At 34.1% G+C, this 21703-nt stretch overlaps 4 protein-coding genes across 4 annotated transcripts; 1 reads left to right on the forward strand and 3 right to left on the reverse strand.

Annotated features, from left to right (window-relative positions):
• Window positions 1-2572: 2572 nt before the first annotated feature.
• On the forward strand, window positions 2573-7608 carry LOC108981856 (AT-hook motif nuclear-localized protein 1-like). The gene is made up of 6 exons (XM_035694016.1): window positions 2573-2646; window positions 3004-3426; window positions 5180-5247; window positions 6151-6282; window positions 6737-6898; window positions 7082-7608. Exons 2-6 carry the CDS (start codon window positions 3063-3065, stop codon window positions 7268-7270), a joined length of 915 nt encoding a protein of 304 aa, XP_035549909.1. The 5' UTR covers window positions 2573-2646; window positions 3004-3062; the 3' UTR covers window positions 7271-7608.
• Window positions 7609-9248: 1640 nt separating this feature from the next.
• Window positions 9249-13665, reverse strand: LOC108981857 (ATP-dependent Clp protease proteolytic subunit-related protein 2, chloroplastic). The gene is made up of 9 exons (XM_018953109.2): window positions 13531-13665; window positions 13397-13440; window positions 13241-13313; window positions 12175-12295; window positions 11244-11381; window positions 11021-11137; window positions 10296-10364; window positions 10113-10208; window positions 9249-9756 (listed from the first exon to the last, which is right to left on the reverse strand). Exons 1-9 carry the CDS (start codon window positions 13593-13595, stop codon window positions 9619-9621), a joined length of 861 nt encoding a protein of 286 aa, XP_018808654.1. The 5' UTR covers window positions 13596-13665; the 3' UTR covers window positions 9249-9618.
• An 890-nt stretch (window positions 13666-14555) lies between these two features.
• On the reverse strand, window positions 14556-16650 carry LOC108981851 (protein cornichon homolog 4-like). Its single transcript, XM_018953103.2, has 4 exons — window positions 16402-16650; window positions 15499-15680; window positions 15001-15123; window positions 14556-14895 (listed from the first exon to the last, which is right to left on the reverse strand). The coding sequence occupies exons 1-4, from the start codon at window positions 16471-16473 to the stop codon at window positions 14862-14864; spliced, it is 411 nt and encodes a 136-aa protein (XP_018808648.1). The 5' UTR covers window positions 16474-16650; the 3' UTR covers window positions 14556-14861.
• A 732-nt stretch (window positions 16651-17382) lies between these two features.
• LOC108981855 (uncharacterized protein At4g22758-like) lies at window positions 17383-18568 on the reverse strand. The gene is made up of 2 exons (XM_018953106.2): window positions 18018-18568; window positions 17383-17717 (listed from the first exon to the last, which is right to left on the reverse strand). Exons 1-2 carry the CDS (start codon window positions 18397-18399, stop codon window positions 17560-17562), a joined length of 540 nt encoding a protein of 179 aa, XP_018808651.1. The 5' UTR covers window positions 18400-18568; the 3' UTR covers window positions 17383-17559.
• Between the last annotated feature and the right edge of the window lie 3135 nt (window positions 18569-21703).

Below are 21703 nucleotides of genomic sequence, written 5' to 3' on the forward strand. Positions count from 1 at the left end.
CAATATTTTATCTTCCTTTTAATTAAATAAATAAATAAATATGTAAATACTCTATAGGATTACAGTCTCTGTCTTTTTTATGAAAATTTCTTAAATATATTATCTTTCGCTTTCCATGAGTTAGGTCTGAAACAAAAAATTTATTTAAAAAATAAATAAATAAAAAACAATTATGCATATATGCAGGCAGATATACATTTAAAATAAAATAAATATATATATATATATATATAAAGTCGTGGAAGCTAATGTGCATCGAGTTCGTCACCATATTTGTTAATTGTCCAAATAATTAAATAGTTAAGATGTATTTATCTAATAATTTAATATTTATTAAATTTCCTTTGTTTTTTTTTTTTGGCAGCTTGCCTAAAACCATTGTTTAGAAAAGATACATGTAATCTCATGAATAATATCATACTTGTTTTCAAATTATTTACTTAGTCAATGGATGTGGTCCCATATTAAAATTAATATTCTTGTCTATTTGAAGGGAGATTACTTCCCCTTCTCCCATTTTCTAAACCACTTTCATTAAATCTACTTAGAAAAAAATTATATTAAAAAAAAGTTTAGGTTATGTTTAGATGTTGAGATTAATTGAATTGTGAATAGTAATATTTTATGAGTTTCATTGAGATTGGTTTAACTTTTTTAAGTTGAAATGTGTTTAATTTTTTAAGTTAAAATGTATAAAATAGATTGAGATGAGTTTAACTTTTTATAAAAAATTAAAAAAATAATATGTCTCATTAATAATTAATTTAAAATAAATACTTGAAATAAGTTGAATTTTATTCGACAACCAAACACAATCTAAATTTGGAGTAGGCTAGAAAAAGGCACTGAAGAGCTCCAACATGTGCTAGCTGCAGCACTAACATCATCCACTGCTAATCTAACACATGACATATTGCAAAGAAACACCTCTCCTTTTTTTTTTTTTTTCTCATGGAAATGATGCAAAATCTCAAAAAATGAAAAGAAAAGGGACCATTTCCAGAGATAGGTCTCCCCTAAAAGTTTCCCAGAGCCCATCATAACAAGTGGAAAACGTACTCAAGTCTTTGAATTATCGACTGAAATGCATTTAATTTGAAAAACAGAGTGCACTTAAAAGCAAGCAAAAAGATTACTGTACTGCAGCACACTTTGTGATAAGATCATAAGACTAATTAATTACCCAAAGCTATGGCCTATTGCTGTACGTTGAGCACTACAATCAATGAATACATGTTTATACAAGTAGTATTGCTTATTTTTTATGGTCATTTTTATTGTGAAAAATAATGATTTATGAGTAAGTCAACCCAAAATAATAAATACGTTATGGTTAAGCAAAATAATGCAACAGTTTTTATTTTTTATTTTACTCTTTTCCCCTTTTTTTAAAAAAAAAATACTTTTTTGATTTTCTTTATGTCTAAATAACTTGAGATTCACTTTTGTTTTTTAATAATACTAAATATAATTATAGATTGGAGATGTGCCGCACACTCTTTTTGAAAAAAAATGAGATTGATTATTAAAAAATTAATTTTTTATATGAATTTTATATTTATTCATTTAAAAAAAAAAGAATGCTCTTTTCCTTTTTTTTTTTTAAATATTATTTTGCTTTTCTTTATGTCTAAATAACTTGAGGATCACTTTTATTTATGAATAATGCTAGATATAATTATGAATTAGGATGTGCCGTATATTCTTTTTAAAAAAAAGTGAGATTCACTATTAAAAAATTAATTTTATATTTATTCATTTAAAAAAAAAAGAATACTCTTTTCCTTTTTTTCTTTTAAATATTATTTTACTTTTCTTTATGTCTAAATAACTTGAGGTTCACTTTTATTTATGAATAATGCTAGATATAATTATGAATTAGGATGTGCCGTATATTCTTTTTAAAAAAAAAGTGAGATTCACTATTAAAAAATTAATTTTATATTTATTCATTTAAAAAAAATGCGCGATATTTATATATTTTATGTCTGTAAATATTATTTCTCTTTATTTTCTCTCTTCACTTATCATTCCATGGATATAATTTTTAAGCCAAAAAAAAAAATAAAATAAATAATACACTGTCTATAGGTGGGAAAAAGGGAAGAATAATGAATAAAAATAAGATTTGCTTTCTCAATTAGATAGTTATAACGTGTCACCTCCAAAAAAAAGGGATGCTTGCCTGCCTGCCTGCCTTTGACAACCCCTCTTGTTTCCTTCTCTAAACAATTCCTTAATTTCTTGACAACCAAATTTTACTTTCCATTCACCTAAAAGATATATTATTTAAATAGTATAAACATATAATATAGTAAAGAAAGAAAATGATAATGGTGATAATAATTACTTATTATTTCGTTTTGTCCACTTTTACAAAAGGAAAGAATAAAATAAAAAGAAAAATAATAATAATAATAATAATTCCTACCCACTTTCAAATTTATTTTATTTTATATCTTCACCAGATTCCAACCAAAATTCAAATATCGATGCTTTTTTCTCATAAAATATTAAACCATCACAAAATAATATTCATTAATGACTCATTATTCAACATTTTCTTTTCCCATTTATTTTTTTAATCTCAATTCGGACAGTCTTAGGAAAGTTAGGCACCCAATTAGCTTAAACAACGAAAACAAGGTTTGTTATTATCTCAGCATTTTCCATTCGAATCGCAAAATCAAAAGTCATAGAGCTCAAAAATCAGCCTTTTTTTCCTTTCAATCTCACTCAATTTCCGAAAATAAAAATATATAATTTTTTTTTTAAAAAAAAAAAGATAATCACCGTTTGAGCTCTGTTTCAGCTTAGCTCTGCAATAGTCTAAGTTTGCAGATTAAATCTCACTTCTGCTTTTGAAAAAATCGTTTCTTCAAGTTCTTCTGCTAGTTTAACACTCCAAAGAAGCTTCACTGGTTCTGAAATTTCAAGCTTTTGTTTTTTTGTTATTTTTTCTATTCTTTAAAAAAATCTTGAACTTATTTTTGGGTGATTTAGATTAAGAGGAAAAAAATGGGCTTTTGATGAGAAGCTTATAGAAAAATCTGTGCATAACTATGGAAGCAAGTGGTGGGGTTACAGTGGTTGGATCAGATGCTCCGTCGGACTACCATATAGCTCCGAGGTCCGAAAATCAGGCTCAGACAGATGGATCCGCTCCACCGCCGACTGCGGCGGCGCAAGTAAGTGCTCCGCCGCCGTCAACGGCGGCGACTGTGGATGCTCCAGCTATGCCGGCAAAGAAGAAGAGGGGTCGGCCGAGGAAGTACGGGCCTGACGGTAGCGTCACGATAGCACTGTCTCCGAAGCCAATATCTTCCTCCGTGCCGCCACCTGTGATCGACTTCTCAGCTGGGAAGCGCGGAAAAGTGAAGCCGGCGAGCTCGGTGAGCAAGACCAAGTTTGAGGTGGAGAATATAGGTAACGAGAAAATGTGTTCGCCACATATGTTTTATGGTTAAAGATGGTATTGTTTTTGTGTTTCTGACTTTCTGCTTATAGTTTGTGCTGTTTTGCATGCGGGTTTGGGGTTGGGTTTTGGTTTAGTTTTTATAGTGAATGGATTATCGTTCTGATCTTATGGGGATTTGAGTTTAAGATGGTGCTTTGGGGTTTAGGGGATGCCTGTGGGTAGGTGTGGGACCTCTGATTGGATGCGCTAAGTGAGATCTTGATGTGCGTGGTAATTCTGAAAAGATGGTGAGTTTTATGGGTTGGTGCGAGAATGGTGGAATCTTCTTGGTATGGCTCTCATTTGGCACTTTCAGCTTTTAGGACGATACTTATGCAAGGTGCCAATTTGGGGTACCTGCTAAAAGTTTGCAATCGATTGTGAACAGACTTTGGACTTGAAACCTGTATTCTGATTGCCGACTGATCATTACTGCCAAAGGGGGCCAAAGGGAAGTTGTTGTTCTCTAGACATTTAGCTCCGAGTTGGTGTTTTGTTGTTAGATTCTTGGAACACAGTGAAAGTAATTGAAGGTCTGCAATAGTTTTAACTCTTCGTATATATTTTGATTCTGTTTACCAACTAGGGAATCTGAATATAAATCAAGACCTTTTGTTTTTCCTTCTCTCATCCTCCTCTCATTTATGTAGTCAAGACCTATACTGCTGATACAAAAAAAGAAAAAGAAAAAAAAAGAAAAAGGTCAAGCGTCCTTGCACTCCTTCAAGATACCTTTTAGTATATTTCTGTGGTAACTGGTAATACCTTCCCTTTTTTTTTTTTGACAGACATCATTGCTTGTAAAGCTGTAGTTCTTATTCAGATATTTTAAAGCTGATGGCTTCATCCGTGCTGTTTGGAAATTTAGATTCCAAGCCATCCATCATTAAAGGAGAACTTAACACACAGGATTTTAAGTATTTACCAAATTAATAATCCATAGTAGGAAAGCTCTATACCTTGTTCAATGCAACATCGGCCAGTATGAATTAGTTATGCAGGGTGTAATGTGAACTTGGGAATGATGACATAGCATCAATGATTGCAGATTGGCACAGCATTGGTTTTGTTAATATGTCGTATTTAAGATTACAATTTTGTTACTTGGCTATGCCTATTATTATGAATAAAACTTCTTAATTACCTATCAAAAAAGAGTCAGAAGCCTAGACCTTTTTTTCCTTGCTTAGATGCATTGATGCACTGGATTCATCCATAAATACTGTGGAATTGGATTGAGCCTCGATCCGGAACCCTAGCATTTAATACCTTCAAATTTAGAGAAAACCTGAATGTAAAAAATGGGCGTGTTTCCGGTACCAATATAAAATCTCCCCCTGTGAGATGCAATATTCAAAATAATGGCTACTTTTGTTTATTTTAATTTCTTTTTATTATATTAGTGGTACTTATATCATGAGTACACATTGACAAACTCAATATATCGTTTATAGATGGTCGCAGTGAAGTCATAATTATTTGTTGTAAAGTCTTTACATCGTTCATTAAATTATGTTAGATGACAGCTTAAAAGGAGAACCTGTGAGATTTTTACTTTTCTCCAAATTTTCTGCTTTTAGGAAAACAATTATGTTGCATTTGACATTGTTTCTTTGCTGGAAAGTAAACATGTTGCATGTTCTGTTTGCCTAGTAAATTTAAAATTTACTTCAGAGGGAGGCTCCTTATTGTGTTTACTGATATTTTAAGAATCTTCTGTAGGTGAATGGGTTGCATGCTCTGTTGGTGCCAATTTTACGCCCCATATCATCACTGTTGATACCGGCGAGGTAATTGTTGAAAATAAGGGTGTCCTTTGAATGTATTTCATATATCATATATTGCATGAAATTCCATTATGTGAAGTATGGTTGGACAAAATGAAGACATTATGTGGATTTCATTGTCAGAGAAGGATGACGTTCTTTGAATCCAAGATATTTGGGCCTTAATGCTGATTTACCATGGATTGTACTTAGTTATTTTCCAGATATAGGAGAGAAAAAGATCTAAGATATTTGGGCGTTATGCTGATTTACCATGGATTGTACTTAATTGTAAACATGGAAAATGTGGGTTTTGTTTGGCCTGTGGATGAAAGAATTGGACTAAAACCCTTGCTTTGATGGTGCACTTTTACTACATTACATTTGGGGATCTTTTTTTTTCGCAGGAGGGTTATACGTTTTACCAGAAAATGAACTCCTGGTGTAAGTTGGGTTTCTGTTTCATTTTATTAGTGTATTTGTGCTTTCTTCTCCTGAGAAGATAAAAGACTTTATAGAGGAAAATCTGATCAGTTAAAATGACAGGGTTGATTTCTTTGTATTGTCAGTATCTGTACCTATTCCATTATCTATTACCTATTAATTTATTGATGAAGGATATCATCCCCTGGAAAAATTCTAAAAAGGTTTCAAATGGAGTAGTCATTTAATCCAATATGTACATGTTATACCAACTTTAGTGAGGTAAGGTCCTTTGTACAAAAATGGCGCTTTTTTGGCTCCAACTCCCTGTTGATTTACCTGCATGATACTGTCTGGGAGTTGCCATAGAAAATGCTGGAAAATTAGATTTTGTAGTACTACTTTAGGATGATTTCTATCTGTACATTTCTTACTTTAATGGCTTATTCAAGCAAATGATTTGTCTTTTATCATAAAGGTGAGTGTTCCTTTTGTTTATTGCAGGATGTTACAATGAAGGTTATATCCTTTTCTCAGCAAGGGCCTCGAACTATATGCATCCTCTCTGCTAATGGAGTGATATCAAGTGTTACACTTCGCCAGCCCGATTCTTCTGGGGGTACATTGACATATGAGGTGATGCGCATTATCCACCTCAGATTAAATGAGTATTAATGACCTAGCTCTGTTGCGATGATTGTCGTGGGATATTTGCATTGCCTTTGATAACTGTATGCTCGACTTTTTCCTGCTGTTAAAGATGCTGTCCCCCCCCCCCCCAAACCAAAAAAATAAAAATAAAAAAACTTTTTCCCTCCACCATGCGTTTTGTTATGCCATTTTTTGAAATGGCTGGTGGACACTTTTTCTAACTCAGGTACATATAGTATTTTTCATTCTATAAATTTAGTTATTCTCACGCATCGAGCAGATCAGCGACTAATTGTGAATAAAAGTGATGACCAATATCCTCCAATGTACCCAATCAAACCATACCTGCATTTATATATATCGTTTCCAGATCCTATCATTTTTATTATTATGTCATTAATTTTGCATTCCCAATTTCTTTTTGCTGCTGTTCTTGCAGGGTCGTTTTGAGATATTATCGTTATCTGGATCATTCATGCCAAATGATAGCGGAGGAACAAGGAGCAGATCTGGTGGGATGAGTGTTTCATTGGCAAGTCCGGATGGGCGTGTAGTAGGTGGTGGAGTTGCTGGTCTATTAGTTGCTGCGAGTCCGGTGCAGGTATGGCTCTTATTTTCACGCATTTATGGTCTTCACTTTTTAAATCGGTGCACAATAGAAATGATAAACTAGTCTCAATCCAAACTTTTTAACATCTCCTTGTAAGAAGTGATGATTGGTACAAGAGAGTTCCATAGCTTGAGGGTCGAGTTGTGATATTTTTACCTTGTTGGTATGAATCAGGTTGTAGTAGGCAGTTTTCTGACAGGGAACCAGCATGAGCAAAAGCACAAAAAACAGAAGCACGATTTCGTATCAATTGCCGCACCAACTGCAGCTGTTCCAATATCTAGTGCAGATCCCTGGACTTCTTTGGCATCAGATTCCAGGGATAAGCCTACTGACATTAACGTATATCTGCCTGGAGTGTAACATAATTGGCCTCACATTGTTGTGCAGTATGAGGTTAGTTACTGACCCACTTTGGCAATCCGCTCAATTAAGTTAAAATCTCACTTCCCTGTGTTTATTTGGTTTGCGAACCTAATCCACTATACATTAGTGTACCAGCATGTTGTTTTCCATCAGGGATTTCTCCTTTCCATTTTAGGTAGCATTTATATTAGTTAGCTGAGTGAGTGTACCAAATGTTGCCGCTGTTTTGTCAGGGAGATTAGTTTGATCATGTAATATGTACACCTCAACTTTCCTTTCTTGGAGTGATTATGGTTTGTAATTTTAAAGTTTCTTTAGACATTCTGAATTATACATGCTCACGTCTTCAATGGTCTGTTATTGCTAATTAATCTGCATTATTTTTTTATTTTTCTTCTCAATATTCGAATCACTTAAATAACAATATGACATTTTTTTTTAATATTCCGCTACGTATATATAATTTTCAAGATTTTTAGGCTCTTCAGCTAAACTTGTTTAAGCGTGAAGGTAGCATATCAAATTCATTGTCTTGACCATCGCCGCCAAATGGTTAATACCCACGATAAACAAAAGGGAAATGAATACAAATTACACAGGGTTTGTGCACAAATAAGGTTTAAAAAAGAGAAATACTAGAATGCCGTTTGAGTTTGTCGTCTCTTCATTTTGACCGTCTATATATTTTTTTTTTTTATTTTTTTTTTACTTAATGATTAAGAAAATGACTTTTAATGTATTGATGTATTTTTTTAAAATTTTTTTTTTAAATATTTAAATGTTAAAAAAATATGAAAATAAAAGATAATTTTTTACATATGAACAGTAAAAAATTTTTATTTTTAATTTTTATCACAGTATTGGCATTCTACATAAAACAAAAAGGAACTTTCGGGCGGGTATGTATTATCAATTAAGCTTGGAAGTTTTAATTTCTTCACGAGGTGTGCTTACTGAATTTCCACGTAAATTAATGGTATACTGCTTAGTGCTTGTTTTCATATTTCTATGAAAACCACATTTTTTTAATGATTAAATTAACTCGGCGCCATAATCCTATACCAGAAGACATCACAAAAGAACACAACCGCCATTACCCATTTTGTATTTCAGGGCATGAGATTTGTCCAGATACTAATACCTCTAATTCTGTGTTTGGCTGCCATTCTGGTCCTGAACTTGTGGACATCAAACCATCAACAACACAAGTTTCATGGATTCTCGTTAAGTCCTTATCTTTAGTTTTTAGCTTTTTAACACAATAATAATTGAAAAAATCTATACAACCTCTCATCCTCCACACACCACACATTTTTTAAATTTTATTTTTTTTTTCTTTCATCAAATTTTTAATATATGAATAATGAATAGAAAAATAAAATTATTTTAAAAAGAATAAACTCAAAAAAAATTTTAAAAAATTTAAAAATTAAAAAAAAAAGGTGGTGTGTGGAGGTTGGGTAGCATTGCTCCAATTACTATCCATGTTGGAAATTACAGATCGTCTTCAGAAGAAGTTGATGGGTTTTGGTCAATTTTCCTCCCTTGTATGACGAGGAAGATCCGCAATACCATACTAGGGATTACAAAGGGGATGACGATGAGGAAGATGAAGAATACTGGGGTTCAGATGGTTACAATGATAGTAATAGTATTGATGACTACATCTTTTGGCAAGATAAAGAACAAGATAATGACGATTTGCATGGAAGAATCGAAAGCTTTATTGCTAAGGTCAATGAAGAACGGAGGAAAGAGAGATTCAGGAAGATTTATTGCTACCAGCTCAGACTTGGACAAACGGCTATAAAGCATGATAACCCATTTAGATTTGTATGTAATATGTTTCAATCTAGCAATAGATGTGAAGTAACTCTAGTCCGTAGTTAGTTATGAATTGTTTGTGCATGTGTTATTTATCTGGCAATTTTGTTCAAAACTAAATCTAATGCAAGTTATTTCAAACTCAATGATATAGAATGTAACTAATAACCTTATCAAGTTATTACGAACACTGAACATTATAATATCCCTCTCTTATATTTAAGGTTTAATTGAAAAAAGAAAAAGAAAAAAAGAATTCTGTCCAAGTTGCATGGGTCATCGTATGATATAATTAGGAATGATGCCGAAAACAACGAAAGGCACCATTTTTTTCCTCTCTATCCCAATTTATAACTACAAAGCGAATCCTACATGTTGATAAATTAACTTGGGAAACATCCCAAAATGTCAAACAGAACTTATCTCAAGAACAAGTACACTGACCCCGCAGCCTTTGCATGTGTTTCCACCTTAAGATGAGACTGTCAAATTTTCAGCAATCATCTCAAGCAAAGGGTAGGTTAACCAAGCCCTGTTCCTGCATCCTTAGGAGGTGCATCGGCCTTAATACGAGGTGGCCTGACAATCCGATCAATTAACCCATATTCAAGAGCCTCCTGAGCATTAAACCGTTTCATCCTGCTCAGATCTTTGTTAATCTGCACATAACCATTAAGACAGTTTTTCAAGCTGATGACACTCCATATTTTCAGAAATAAAAAGGGTTTAGTTCAAGAAATGATGGAAACATTGCTTTCCAAAATTTTAAAAGAAATTATTGTGTCCTGTAGGGGTGACTGAGAGAGGTGACAAATTCCCGTCCTTTGTGGAGGTGTAACTTGCAGTCTTAAAAGCAATATAATACCTTACTTACCATATGTAATTCTGTGTGCACTTGGAAAAGCTTAAGCTTCTTCACAGCCATTAATTACAATACCAAGTACGCATCTTTTATTTAAGTATAAAAATAAGCAGCCAAAAAGACATAGTAAGTTTTAGTGATGAGCAAACTAACCTTCTCGACAGGCTGGCCTGTTTTCTCAGCCAACTCATTAAAAAGGTAATCTCGGATTCTAAGTAGCTCATTTGCTTCATTACGAATGTCGTCAGCCTGAGATAATTTTTGTTACATATCATTCTGTTTCATTGTAATTTTCACGCATATAGATTTACATGAGAATATGGCATGCAGTCACACCTGACCACGGGCAGCTCCAGCAGGAGATTGGAGCGCAATTCTTGCAAGAGGCATTGCAAAGCGGCTACCCTTCAATGCAAAAAAATTATGAACAATATAAATTATCTTAAGAGCTCAAGCATTATGGATATAAAACAAGAATGAAATCTATTCAAAGAGCATATTAGACTCAACTCAACTATGCCTTAATCCTAAGATTGGGATCAAATCTATAAATGCTCATCAACTTATCAAAATCTGCTGTGTATTCCTATTTGTTATTCTATCCACCAGTTGAAAAGCCTACACTCTGTTCACTCCCTATTTACATATCCTTCATAACAATTTCTATCCACGTTTTTTAAGGCCACACATAACATATTTATGCAAAATAAAATATATTCCATGAACGCAGTAGGCTACTAGGGTTCTAACAACAAGACAAATGTGGAAGGACAAGACTTCAATTGAGGAATATCCCAATTAGCATAATCACACAACTCTAGCAAAGCTGTTCTTTTGGATGCTTAACTGATGTTTCTAATAAACCAAACAAAAGGGAAAGGACAGTCCACTATCATTCATCCTTTACTGCGTAGGTGAAAATACCTACATTGTAAGTCCAACCACCCTGCACTAGTGCCACACATTGCATTTATCTGTTGTTTTTAGCCTCAATGCCTCCCAGATAGGAAGGTATAACAATAGAGTTTATCACTTCAAAATCTAACGGAGACATTTATTACCTTTTCTCCAGCAGAAAGAAGAAAGGCTGCTAGATTGTATGCATATCCCACACAATGGGTGGCGACAGGACTGTTCAAGCTCTGCATGGTGTCATAAATAGCCATGCTTGGAGTAAGCTGCAAAAGAGGAAGTTTTAAGTGAGGGAAAAAGATTTCACAAGCAACAAGAATATGGTGATAGAAGCATGCTTGATTGCAGAAGACTGGTTTAGAAGGAACTCACATCTCCACCAGGCCCATTGATGTACATATAGAGCTTTTTGGAATTATCAACGCTGTCCAGGTACAGCATTGTCGCTAATATTTGGTTGCTAAATTCTTCATCTATATGTTGTCCAATAAAGATAACACGCTCTCGGTACTGCATCACGAATTCGGTGATTTTCTTAGAGCAATATAATTAATATAGATCGGTATAAATTATAAAAATCACAAGGGAACTTGACATCCACATATAAGCAATTGGTACTGACAGATGAGCACTGGGCAGTCAATCCCCGTCATAAAAACAAAAAACAAAACAAAAGGATATGCCCAACTAGCTAGAAGAATAAAAAGAGCAAAATTTCCGCAATCCCTATAAAGACTGAAAATGCAGCTAGTATAAGCATTCAACCAAGCATAGATATTGTTGAATATGATGGTTTCTAATCATGCCACGGCCCTCTCACTCTGAATTGAGGGGCATGAGAACTCACTGAAGTAAAATCTTTCAAACGCCCTATGGGGAGTAAAACCCAGACAGAATGATCTCACCAGCCAAAACTGTTTATCAGGTAATATAGGGAAAATGGTAGTGTGAAATCAAACCCAGATGTATGAGTGTACAGCTCATCCCAAGTCCACCCTTTGACCACTAGGTTGCATCCTTACGGGTCACAAACAACATTGCTTTGAATAAAAAGAAAAAAAAAGTCCAAGTTTAAGATCAACAGATGGTTATGATTATTGAATCAAGTCCCTGGCCTGGGAGAATTGCATTTTGCTTCTTTCTCTTCACTTTTTGACACAGGAAAACCTTAGGTGGTGATACATGAAAGTGATTGCCAACCCCATGTGGCGTCATATATACATTATTACCCGTAAATAAAACTTTCAGATTTGTAAATTTAATAGAATATGAGTTTAAGATAGAGTGAGGTCTAGTGACTTACAAGGGCATTCCACAGATCAACCCACTGCCAAGTTCCCTCACCAGGAGTTCTATATGGCACTCTCGGTGTCCCTATAGGACTCATTCTAACTCGTCCTCTTATTGATATTTGGTTATGAGTCCTGAAAATATATTAAGTGCATCATACATTAAGAACATATTGCTTTAGAAAGTAGAAAATTTCAAAAGAAAAATAAAATCATGCAAGTATTGATACATTCTCTTTATTCAAAAAGGATAAATTAAATATTATAAAAAAAAGGATAAATTAAATGAAAGTTATTTCCTAAAATATAGATAGATCAGCTCAGATGTTATTCAGGTACACAAACCATAATGGAAGAAATAGAATTATCGCATAATATTGGCATAAAAACAAAATAATGACTTATGAGAGGAAGAACTTCCAACTACAGTGAGTTATACTCTAGAAGAAGAAATACTTGACACCTTCAAATCCATGTGTGTTGGGGATTTACAGCACTTAGGGAACAATGGGTTACGCATTATATAACATTGATATAAACAGTCAAGCACCCATAACGCAAGTGCACATCCAGCTGCACATCTGAGTTAAACATAAAACAAAAAAACTCGGGGACAATCTAAAGATAACAGGAACAAAAAAGCAATAACAAAAGCTTAGGCAGTTAGGCTAATCCCACCGATGTCATATTAATAAGAAAATAACCCAATAAAGTTTCCTTTGGATAAAAAATATTAAAAGGTAACAAAATGTAGTTCAAAATAGCTTATAATCCCTCTAACCCAATTAAAAAAACTCTTCTAATGCTAACTCGCTCAGTGAAGCAAAACGTTGTAAAAATCGAATTACAAGATAATATATAGCTCTAGGTGCATCCAAAAGTAGAAAAATCAAAATTATGCTACCAAAGAACAACAAATACCCAATGTCATCTTGACATCGGATACATATGCTTTCAAGTGATTAAGCACAAAACTTACCAACCGTGCAATCCAGAACAGTCAGGTTAATCTTTACGACCCACGAATGAAATTGCAAAACATAGAAGTTAACAGAGTTAGCCTATAATTCATTCAGTTACCTGGGCTGCAGGCTCTTATTAACTTTGCCATAGAATTCAGCGGTCAAGTTAGGTATTCCAGCTCCAAACGGACCTACCAACAACGATGAAAAATAAATATGGTACAAAATGGATAGAGAAGGAACATTCAGGAAAATATAACGTATGTGAGCATGCCTGAAGATTGAAGCTTCAATCCTGAATAAAGCTTTGTCGCGCAACTGTCAAAGACAAAGATCAATTAATTATAATACCAGTCGATTTTCCCGTCCACTTGTAAAATACTAGCGAGCGAGAAAAAGGGAGCGAACCTGAGGCGATGATGTGAGGCTCCAGTCTGGGGGTGAATACCGGTAGTATGAAGAGAGACTGCCATGTTTCACAGAGAGAAGAAGCGAAGGTTTCTACTCTTCTCGGAAATAGGATGGAGGGGTAAGATTACGAAATAGAGAAGGATGAGATGGTGCCGGTACTATTGTAACTTACTACTCTTTAGACTGATCTGAGCCGTTGGAGCTCGGTAGGAGAATGATAGGCTTTCTTAATTCTTACTTTCTCTTTTTTTATTATTTTTTAAATAATTTTTCATTTATAAATTCTGATTTTTGTGAGTCGATGTTTATCATTTACTCTAAGATATAAAAACTTCGAGCAAATTAATTTTTTATTCTGAAGTTTCACATTCAATATCCTAATAAACTATTAGACATGCTTGTAAATAATTTTATTTAAACCAAACTGAAGAGAAAAAAAAAAAAAAGTATAACAAACAATAAATATGGATATGCGTTTAGCTTCTTCTTTTTTTTCTTTATGAAAAATAATAGTTGCAGTCGTAAGTATGTAAATATTGTACAATTATTTAAAAAAGTGAATAAATATGAAATTTACATAAAAAGAAAATTAATTTTTTTAATAATAGATATCATTTTTTTTTAAAATGACTATATGTATTATTTTTTTTATTAGCATTGTTTGTAAATTAATCTTGGGGAGCACAAACTTTTATAAAGGAACTTGGCACAATTGCAAGTAATTCAAGAAGCATACCTTCCATGACTAAAATTTTGTGCATCTATTATAATATAATGAGAAATGATTTGTATAAATTATAAATAGATAAATTATGCGCAAGAATTATATAAAAATAATCTCATAAATTGACGTGATTTTATCTAATCCGTTATATCTACTTCACAGTAAAATTAACTTTACAATATGATAAATCACATCAAATAACATCAATTTATATAATTATTTTTGTGTAATCTATTTATAACTAGAGTACTTTTCATTTAGAAAATACGTTGTACTATGCTCTCGAAAAGTTGGGTGGTTAAAATAAAAAAGAGGATGACTTTTTAACTAAAATTGGGTTGAACTCTAAAGTTGGGGGTTACATTGGGATGTTTCAACAAGGATTGCTTACAAGCAGGATAACACTGCCTTCTACAAAAGCGAAGTACAGAAGGGGTGGGGGGGAAGAGATTAACTTATTATCCAAACAAATACAAACCCTGCTATTAATTTAGTTACAATTGGTGTTGCTTGGAGGCAGCAGTCTATCGCTAACACCTTAGCAATAGTTTGCGGCATTCGATACCTCCAGTACATACTCCAGAAAGTAAGTTACAGTCCCCAACTATTCATGCTCATCCAGTGTGGTTAGAATCATCCTGCAACAGATGTACAAGGAAAAGTCTTGTGATCTGTTTATAGACTATCAAAATTGAAACAATAAATTTTTGAGAAACAGCAAGCAGGCTCTCTAATGGCAGTACCAAACTATGGAGAAAATGAGCAGAAATATGAGATAGAAGAATTTGAACAGCCGCTGCTTCTTTTCCCAATTCAGCAGGTTGAATATCTCAGTGACATCTACCAGGTGCCGCCTTTGCAAGTACCTGATCAAGTGGAGGATGTATTTAGCAAGGTCACAAAACTTATACATTCTAGCATCTCAGAACACCAACACATGACCACTGCAAGAAACCAGCAACTAGTGCAAGCTACAAGGTAGCAATTATATGCTATCTACTTCTGCACATAAATACTGACGTCCTTTCTTCCTTTGTTATCCCACATCCAACTTCTCAGGAGATTCAGGACAACTCAATTACGTTGTCAGAAATCTGAAATCTCAAAGGGTGGTTTCACATATTCATCTAAACATTGTAACACATCAATAGTAACAGAAACCAAACCCCGAATTATGTGTATTCAAACAGGTGAAAATCACAAATTTGTGGAAGGGGAGACACAAACAAAAGAAAACTTACAGTCTAACATTGTAGAAAAGGTATGGACCACACAGCAGGGACATAAACCAATGCCTTGTTACGAGATAGAATACACATAACACTCCTTGTGCAATGAACTCCGGCAAAATCACTCTGTTGATTCGAGATGAAGAGTCATAAGGGTTGATATAATCAAACTCTAGATCTGCCAGGCACATAAGCTGCAAGAAATGTTTGACTGTTAAAGTTCCATATTTCATTCAACTAAAGAAACAATGAATTAATGGAAATCCCCCGATTATATGCAAGTACAATGCTGCTCACGCTAAATAAAACTGTGGGAATCCCCCGATTATATGTAAAACTATATGCAAGTACAATGCTGCTCACACATAAGCTTACCTAATGAATCTTTTTTAAAACCTATATTCTATGGATGCTATCAGCTACAAGTTTCAACCCGCTAAATTTCAGAATAAAACGTTTTTGATAAACGAATCTGAAACTTTAAACTTCAGTAGTTTAAGGTCGAGGTAAGATGCCAAAGGTCACTATTTGACTTAATTTAGAGCCCTGTCATTATGTCATATAAAACTTTAACAGAGAGAGGAAAAGTCATGGAACTTATGCTATCAGTTGACTCAATAAGATACCTATGAGAGATATTTCACGTAAACGAGAAAAAAGGATTGAATATCAATTTTAACCAAGAATTGAGAAGAAAATCGATGACGCAAACCCGCCCCCCCAGTTACGAACATATCTACCAAAGCCAGCTAATATTCACAAGAGCCTAATTTTAACCACTATATTCCAAATCTCGAAATGAAAAAAAAAAATCCAAAATCTTAAAAAATGCACTCTGAAATAAAGCATACGAACCAAGAAAAGAAAACCAATAGATATAACAGAAATTCAGGGTATTGTCCTTTTGGGATTGACCTGATAAACGACGAGGACGAGCAAGGCTATGAGAAAGAAGAAGGAGACGAGCCACAAAAGGAGATCACCCATGCTCCTCCTCCTTCTCCTCTAGCTTCTATCTATCTCGGTCGTAACTGATGTCTCTTCGAATTCAATGCGTCAATCAGCAATCCCAGAAGGACGCGCACGCTATAGCAACGCACAAGTCGCTGCTCCAATAGAGATGAGGTACGGAATGCGCGCGGCTTTCTCTCTCTCTCTCTCTCTGTATATATATATATATGTATATGTATATATATGTACATGGGTGATTGGTGAATGTGTATGTTATTTTGCGGCAGATACACGAAAAGGATCGAATAAACTGAATGAGGGGTTGGACCGTTGGATGGCTCCACAGAGACTAGGGAACGCGGAGCACCGAGGGTGAGCGATGTGATTTTATTTACATTTTTATTCCCATTTTAGTATTTATAATTTTCAATTTTTAAGTCTTTTTCACTTTGGGTCTTGGGATCTATAGTCAATACTCTGTACTCGCTATAAAATGACATAAATTTGAAGTCTTTCGAACTTTCCACTCTTATAGTCTCCCACGTTTCTAATTTATAAATCCAACATTTTATAAGGGCCATGGCCCATGGTTGACAAAAAGGATTCAGAAGATTTTTGGGCTCTAAAGGATTGGGCCTTTGCTTGGCCTTTTGATACTTTTACCTGATTTTTCTTACATCTATCGGCCTCTACTAAAAGCCCATTTTGATTACACCTATCGGCCTCTCCATGGGTTTACATGGTTTAATATGTATATAAGAGAAATGATATTTATAAATATAAATGTGTAAGTGTTGTGTAGTCGTTTTAAAAAAAGTGAATAAATATAGGATTTATATGAAAAGAAATTAATTTTTTAATAGTAAACTCTACTCTTTTTTAAAATGACTATATAACATTTACACATTTCATGATTATATATAACATTACAATATGCACAGGTAGTTAGTATAAATACATAGTTTAGGATACATGAAGAGTTCAGGAAGTAGACAATAGCAAATAAAAAACTCTATATATATATGCTAATAGTATCGCACATAATACAGCAGTACTTATGGATTAGAAGCATGGCTATATACAAGTGGGGGCTAACGTTGACTGAAAAGGCGCCGGCTAGACCTATAACAAGAAATCCATTAACTTGGCTAGTGGAAATGCAGCTTCAGTTGCATCATCTGCTTTCTCGGAGAAAGTAGAGCCGGTAGAGGTGGATTGCTTTAAGCACAAGAAGAAATTCCTAGACCCCAAGTTTATCAACTTCTCCTCTGGCTTCAAACCTGCACCCACCATCCACACGAAGTTGGTCCATGTTTTGTACTTCAGAAAAAATTCAAAACAAAAACAAAAGAGAAATTAAAGAACGCAGCTCTTAAGTATTAATTGTGCTAAAATTGCTGTCTGCAAGTCCAAAACCAATACTAAGATAAGTTCGAAAAGAAAGGACGACGCAGAAAACTTTTTCTTGAAGATAACCGAGTCGACACAGTCACTCAGGGACTTTGGGAATTTCTAAAAGAGGAAATTTTCTTAAGTCTCTAAGGCCATGAACGGGAGAGCTAGGGTACTCGAACGCATACTTTCCAAGCTGAACTGCGAGTAGTGGAGCTCGAAGCTGGGAGGATCGATCTTTGGCAGCAACGGCCTCCTTTTTTCCCTGTCGTAAATCTCCAACACCTCCTTGATCAAGTCCAGGATCGTGTTCTCAGGCAGCATGACCACCTGTACAGGACCCAAGCTTCTCTCGATCGTCACGTTGAGCAGCAGCTTGGTCGGCCTGCCGAGGGACCCTCTGGTGGCAGGAGCCGACTTAAGTCTTCTAGGGACAGTGATGAGGCCGCCAGGACGGCGAACGATGTCGGAATGTCTTTCCAACGGGAAGGTCTGGAGGGACCTGTAGGAGGTCGACGGAATCCTAAACACGTTAGGTCGCCGATGAAGCGTTAGAGACGGGGAAGTCATGAAGAAGAAAAAAGATTAGACGAAGGGTTTGAGCTGGAGATCAGTATGGTAGGAGTGGGAGTGGGTTAACGTTATGCTTGTCGTTGGAAGTAGGGTTTTCTTTGTAAGCAAGAGTACGTGAGTAGCTAGCGTTGGAGAAATGGCGGAGTGTTTGAGTTTCAAAAAAGAAAGCTCGAAGCTTCCGAGAAAGTGGCAAACGTGAAGCAGCCCCATTAATACTTGGCTGATTGAAACTTGCTCAATAGTAATAATAAACTAAAATAGTTCGGCCGTTGGAAGATGCAACAGCTTCTTTCGTAATTTTATGAAAATAATGAAAAAATAAATGTTTTAGTACAAAGAATATCTAAGTAAATTTTAAAATACAATCGATTGAGGTCGTATGTTATATTATAAATTAGAGTTAACATATTATATAAAATTAGGTAGACAGTGAATTTATTTTTATGGAGCAGCTCATTAGCTTGTTGATAAAAAGTACCCAAAACGAGGAGAATAAAGCAATCTGTCTGGGGAAAACGCCAAGAAAGCGAACAAACAAACAATGGACATGACTTTTGAAGTGAGAATTAATTATGGGGTTGGGCACAGCGTGTGTTGCGTGCATGGGCGTGCCACCGAACTCAAATGCATGCAAGAAGAGGAAGGACAAGGAGCCGGAGCAGCTTGAAGATCACCCGCGGACCCTTTTTTTTTTTTTAAGTTGTATATTAAATAAGAAAATCATATATAATATTTTTTCATATTCCTAATCATAAGGGTGAGATCATTGCTTGGATGTTAGAATCTTGCATGATGGATTGAGAGATTAACCGTCTTTATACGATCACTATAAATAATGGATCCTCTAATGATGTTGTTATTAATCATGTGAGGAAGATCATAAGAGATAAGAAGTTCATAATTTTGGAGGATGAGTTTATACATGTGTGATGTGCTGCATATATTTTAAACCTTATTGTATGTGATGGTTTAAAAATTATACGTGATACAATAAATAATATTAGAGAGGCAATAAGATTTGTGAGATTTTCATCGACAATGTTTGATATGTTTAAAACATGTGTAAAGGATCTGAACATTGAGTGTGAGAAAATGGTGCGTCTAGATGTTCCTACTAGATAGAACTCAACATGCCTAATGCTTAGTGTTGCTGAAAAATACAAAAAAGCTTTTGTGCTAATGGGAGTGAGGGATTCACAGTTTTTGCCACCTCCTTATGAGGATTGGAAAAGGACTCGTATTTTTATTAAGTTTCTAAAAGTTTTTTATGACGCCACCTTAAAAATCTCTGACTCATTGTATGTGACCTCAAATATGTTATTTCAACAAATTTGTACAATTGAGCACACTTTGAACAAAATGTGTCAGAGTAAGGATGGTGTGTTGATGAACATGACATCTAATATAAAACTTAAGTTTGATAAATATTGGGAGAACAAGAATAGGATGAACATGATTGTTTATATAGCTTTTGTCCTTAACCTTCAATATAAGATTACAACATTGTCATACTGATTAAAAAGGTGCAAAGGGAATGAATGTGGAGATAGAATTGAGGCCAAAGTAAGATTGCTCGTGAATCGTTTGATTGAAAAATACCACAAGTTTTATGGGCTAGATAATGAAAGATCAAATATGGCTCATAGAAGTTCCTCAAGTATTATTGGTGACGACCTGGACTATGAAGATTTTGATACAGCTCTAGAGCAATATCTTGAGGAGCAAAACAGATCGGTATTTAGCTCAGACATGGATAGATATTTGTCGGATGTGATTGAACAAAAAACACTCGAGTTTGAGATTTTGACTTGGTAGAAGAGGAACTCATTTAGATATCTCATCCTTGCGGAGATTGCACGTAATGTATTGGTCATCTCTATTTCCATAGTTGCATCCGAGTCCGCATTCACCACCGGTGGATGTGTAGTGGACCCATATTGAAGCTCATCAGCGCCAGAGACTGTCCAAGCATTAATCTGCGCACAAAATTTGAGTTGTAAACTAATTAATTCTTAGGAGACTGTCCAAGCATTAATCTGCACACAAAATTTGAGTTGTAAACTAATTAATTCTTTGGAGGTACAAGAGCATGTAGAAGGCATTGACATCGGAGCTAAATGCTTTTCTTTGTTAATTTTGATTTTTTATTACTAACTTATCCATTTAACTTAACCTCCAATTTTTTTTTTTCTTTTTAAGGTAACCATCTTCATTCAATTTCAGCAACTTAAGCATATTCCGCTTGAAGATATTGAAGAACCCCTCAAAGGTTTCACCAATGCTCACATCTGAATTTTGTCTGTGATCATAAAGTTTTAGTGTTGGCATTGTACACTTGATTTGATATTGCTTCAACTCGTGTTGCAGATGAAAGAAATCAATTTTCTCCCAATTTCAAATTCAAGATGTGAAGAGTAGTAGCATTGTACTAGTTTAATTAGTTATGATGTATTATTATTTAGTTTGTTCTTTGTAAATTAATATTTTATATTGTGATGTAACATCAACATTATTTATTTTTTTTGTTATTTTTTTAATTTTTTTTTAAAAAAATTTTAATAAGTGTTTAAATTATTATTTTTTCAAAATATGAGAAATTTAAACATGATATTATATATTTTTTTAAAAAAAGTGCTATAAAAATATTTTTTAAAGTTTAAACAGTTTTTTTTAAGTGTTAATAAGCCAGATTAAATTCGATTACAATCTGGATATTTGGATTTATTGGAAAAAAAATTCGGATATCCAGATTGAAACTGGATATTCGCCCGAATTATTTTCGGATTAATCCGGGCCAATAACTGCTCGGTTTTTAGAATCCGCATCCGGATTCGGTTATGGCCGGATATCCAGATCCGGTTGCACATCCCTAACTGCCACTTCTAATTTTAATTATGTAAATTTGTTACTGGCAAATAAATGTAGTACACTTCTTTACAACGGTTAAAAACTAATTTTAATGTTACAAACCTGCTATTAATTTAGTGTAGAGATTGCCCTTCTTGAAATAGGATTCTTTGCATGATTAACATTCATTTAATTAAAAGACTAAAATATGTTATGTGTAAGAAATGGTCCATAAATGAGTGGGATAAATAAAGAGCTAAATAAGAAATATAATTAGCACTATCATCCAAGGACTTTTCCCGCTACAATTTGAGTAATTAATTAGAAAGAATCTTAATTTTGCAATGCATAAATTTATAAATGTCTTTGCAGCCTATTGTATTATTATAATTATTATTATTTTTGCATATGTACGTACATATTTATATAGAATTATGTTATATATTACTCTTAT

The sequence above is a fragment of the Juglans regia genome, chromosome 9 (genome assembly GCF_001411555.2).
Source record: "Juglans regia cultivar Chandler chromosome 9, Walnut 2.0, whole genome shotgun sequence".
In the NCBI taxonomy this organism is placed as follows: Eukaryota; Viridiplantae; Streptophyta; class Magnoliopsida; order Fagales; family Juglandaceae; genus Juglans; species Juglans regia.

Excerpts from the sequence above, each read along its gene's own strand:
- LOC108981856 (XM_035694016.1), top strand. The coding sequence starts at position 3,063 with ATGGAAGCAAGTGGTGGGGTTACAGTGGTTGGATCAGATGCTCCGTCG. Across the intron at positions 3,427-5,179 it reads GTTTGAGGTGGAGAATATAG|GTGAATGGGTTGCATGCTCT; the intron begins GTAACGAGAAAA and ends AATCTTCTGTAG. Across the intron at positions 6,283-6,736 it reads GGGGTACATTGACATATGAG|GGTCGTTTTGAGATATTATC; the intron begins GTGATGCGCATT and ends CTGTTCTTGCAG.
- LOC108981857 (XM_018953109.2), bottom strand. The coding sequence starts at position 13,595 with ATGGCAGTCTCTCTTCATACTACCGGTATTCACCCCCAGACTGGAGCC. Across the intron at positions 13,441-13,530 it reads GCCTCACATCATCGCCTCAG|TTGCGCGACAAAGCTTTATT; the intron begins GTTCGCTCCCTT and ends TGTCTTTGACAG. Across the intron at positions 10,209-10,295 it reads CTGGAGCTGCCCGTGGTCAG|GCTGACGACATTCGTAATGA; the intron begins GTGTGACTGCAT and ends AAATTATCTCAG.
- LOC108981851 (XM_018953103.2), bottom strand. The coding sequence starts at position 16,473 with ATGGGTGATCTCCTTTTGTGGCTCGTCTCCTTCTTCTTTCTCATAGCC. Across the intron at positions 15,681-16,401 it reads TCGTCCTCGTCGTTTATCAG|CTTATGTGCCTGGCAGATCT; the intron begins GTCAATCCCAAA and ends CATTTCTTGCAG. Across the intron at positions 14,896-15,000 it reads CTCATTTTCTCCATAGTTTG|GATGATTCTAACCACACTGG; the intron begins GTACTGCCATTA and ends CATCTGTTGCAG.
- LOC108981855 (XM_018953106.2), bottom strand. The coding sequence starts at position 18,399 with ATGACTTCCCCGTCTCTAACGCTTCATCGGCGACCTAACGTGTTTAGG. Across the intron at positions 17,718-18,017 it reads CTCGCAGTTCAGCTTGGAAA|GTTTGAAGCCAGAGGAGAAG; the intron begins GTATGCGTTCGA and ends TGGTGGGTGCAG.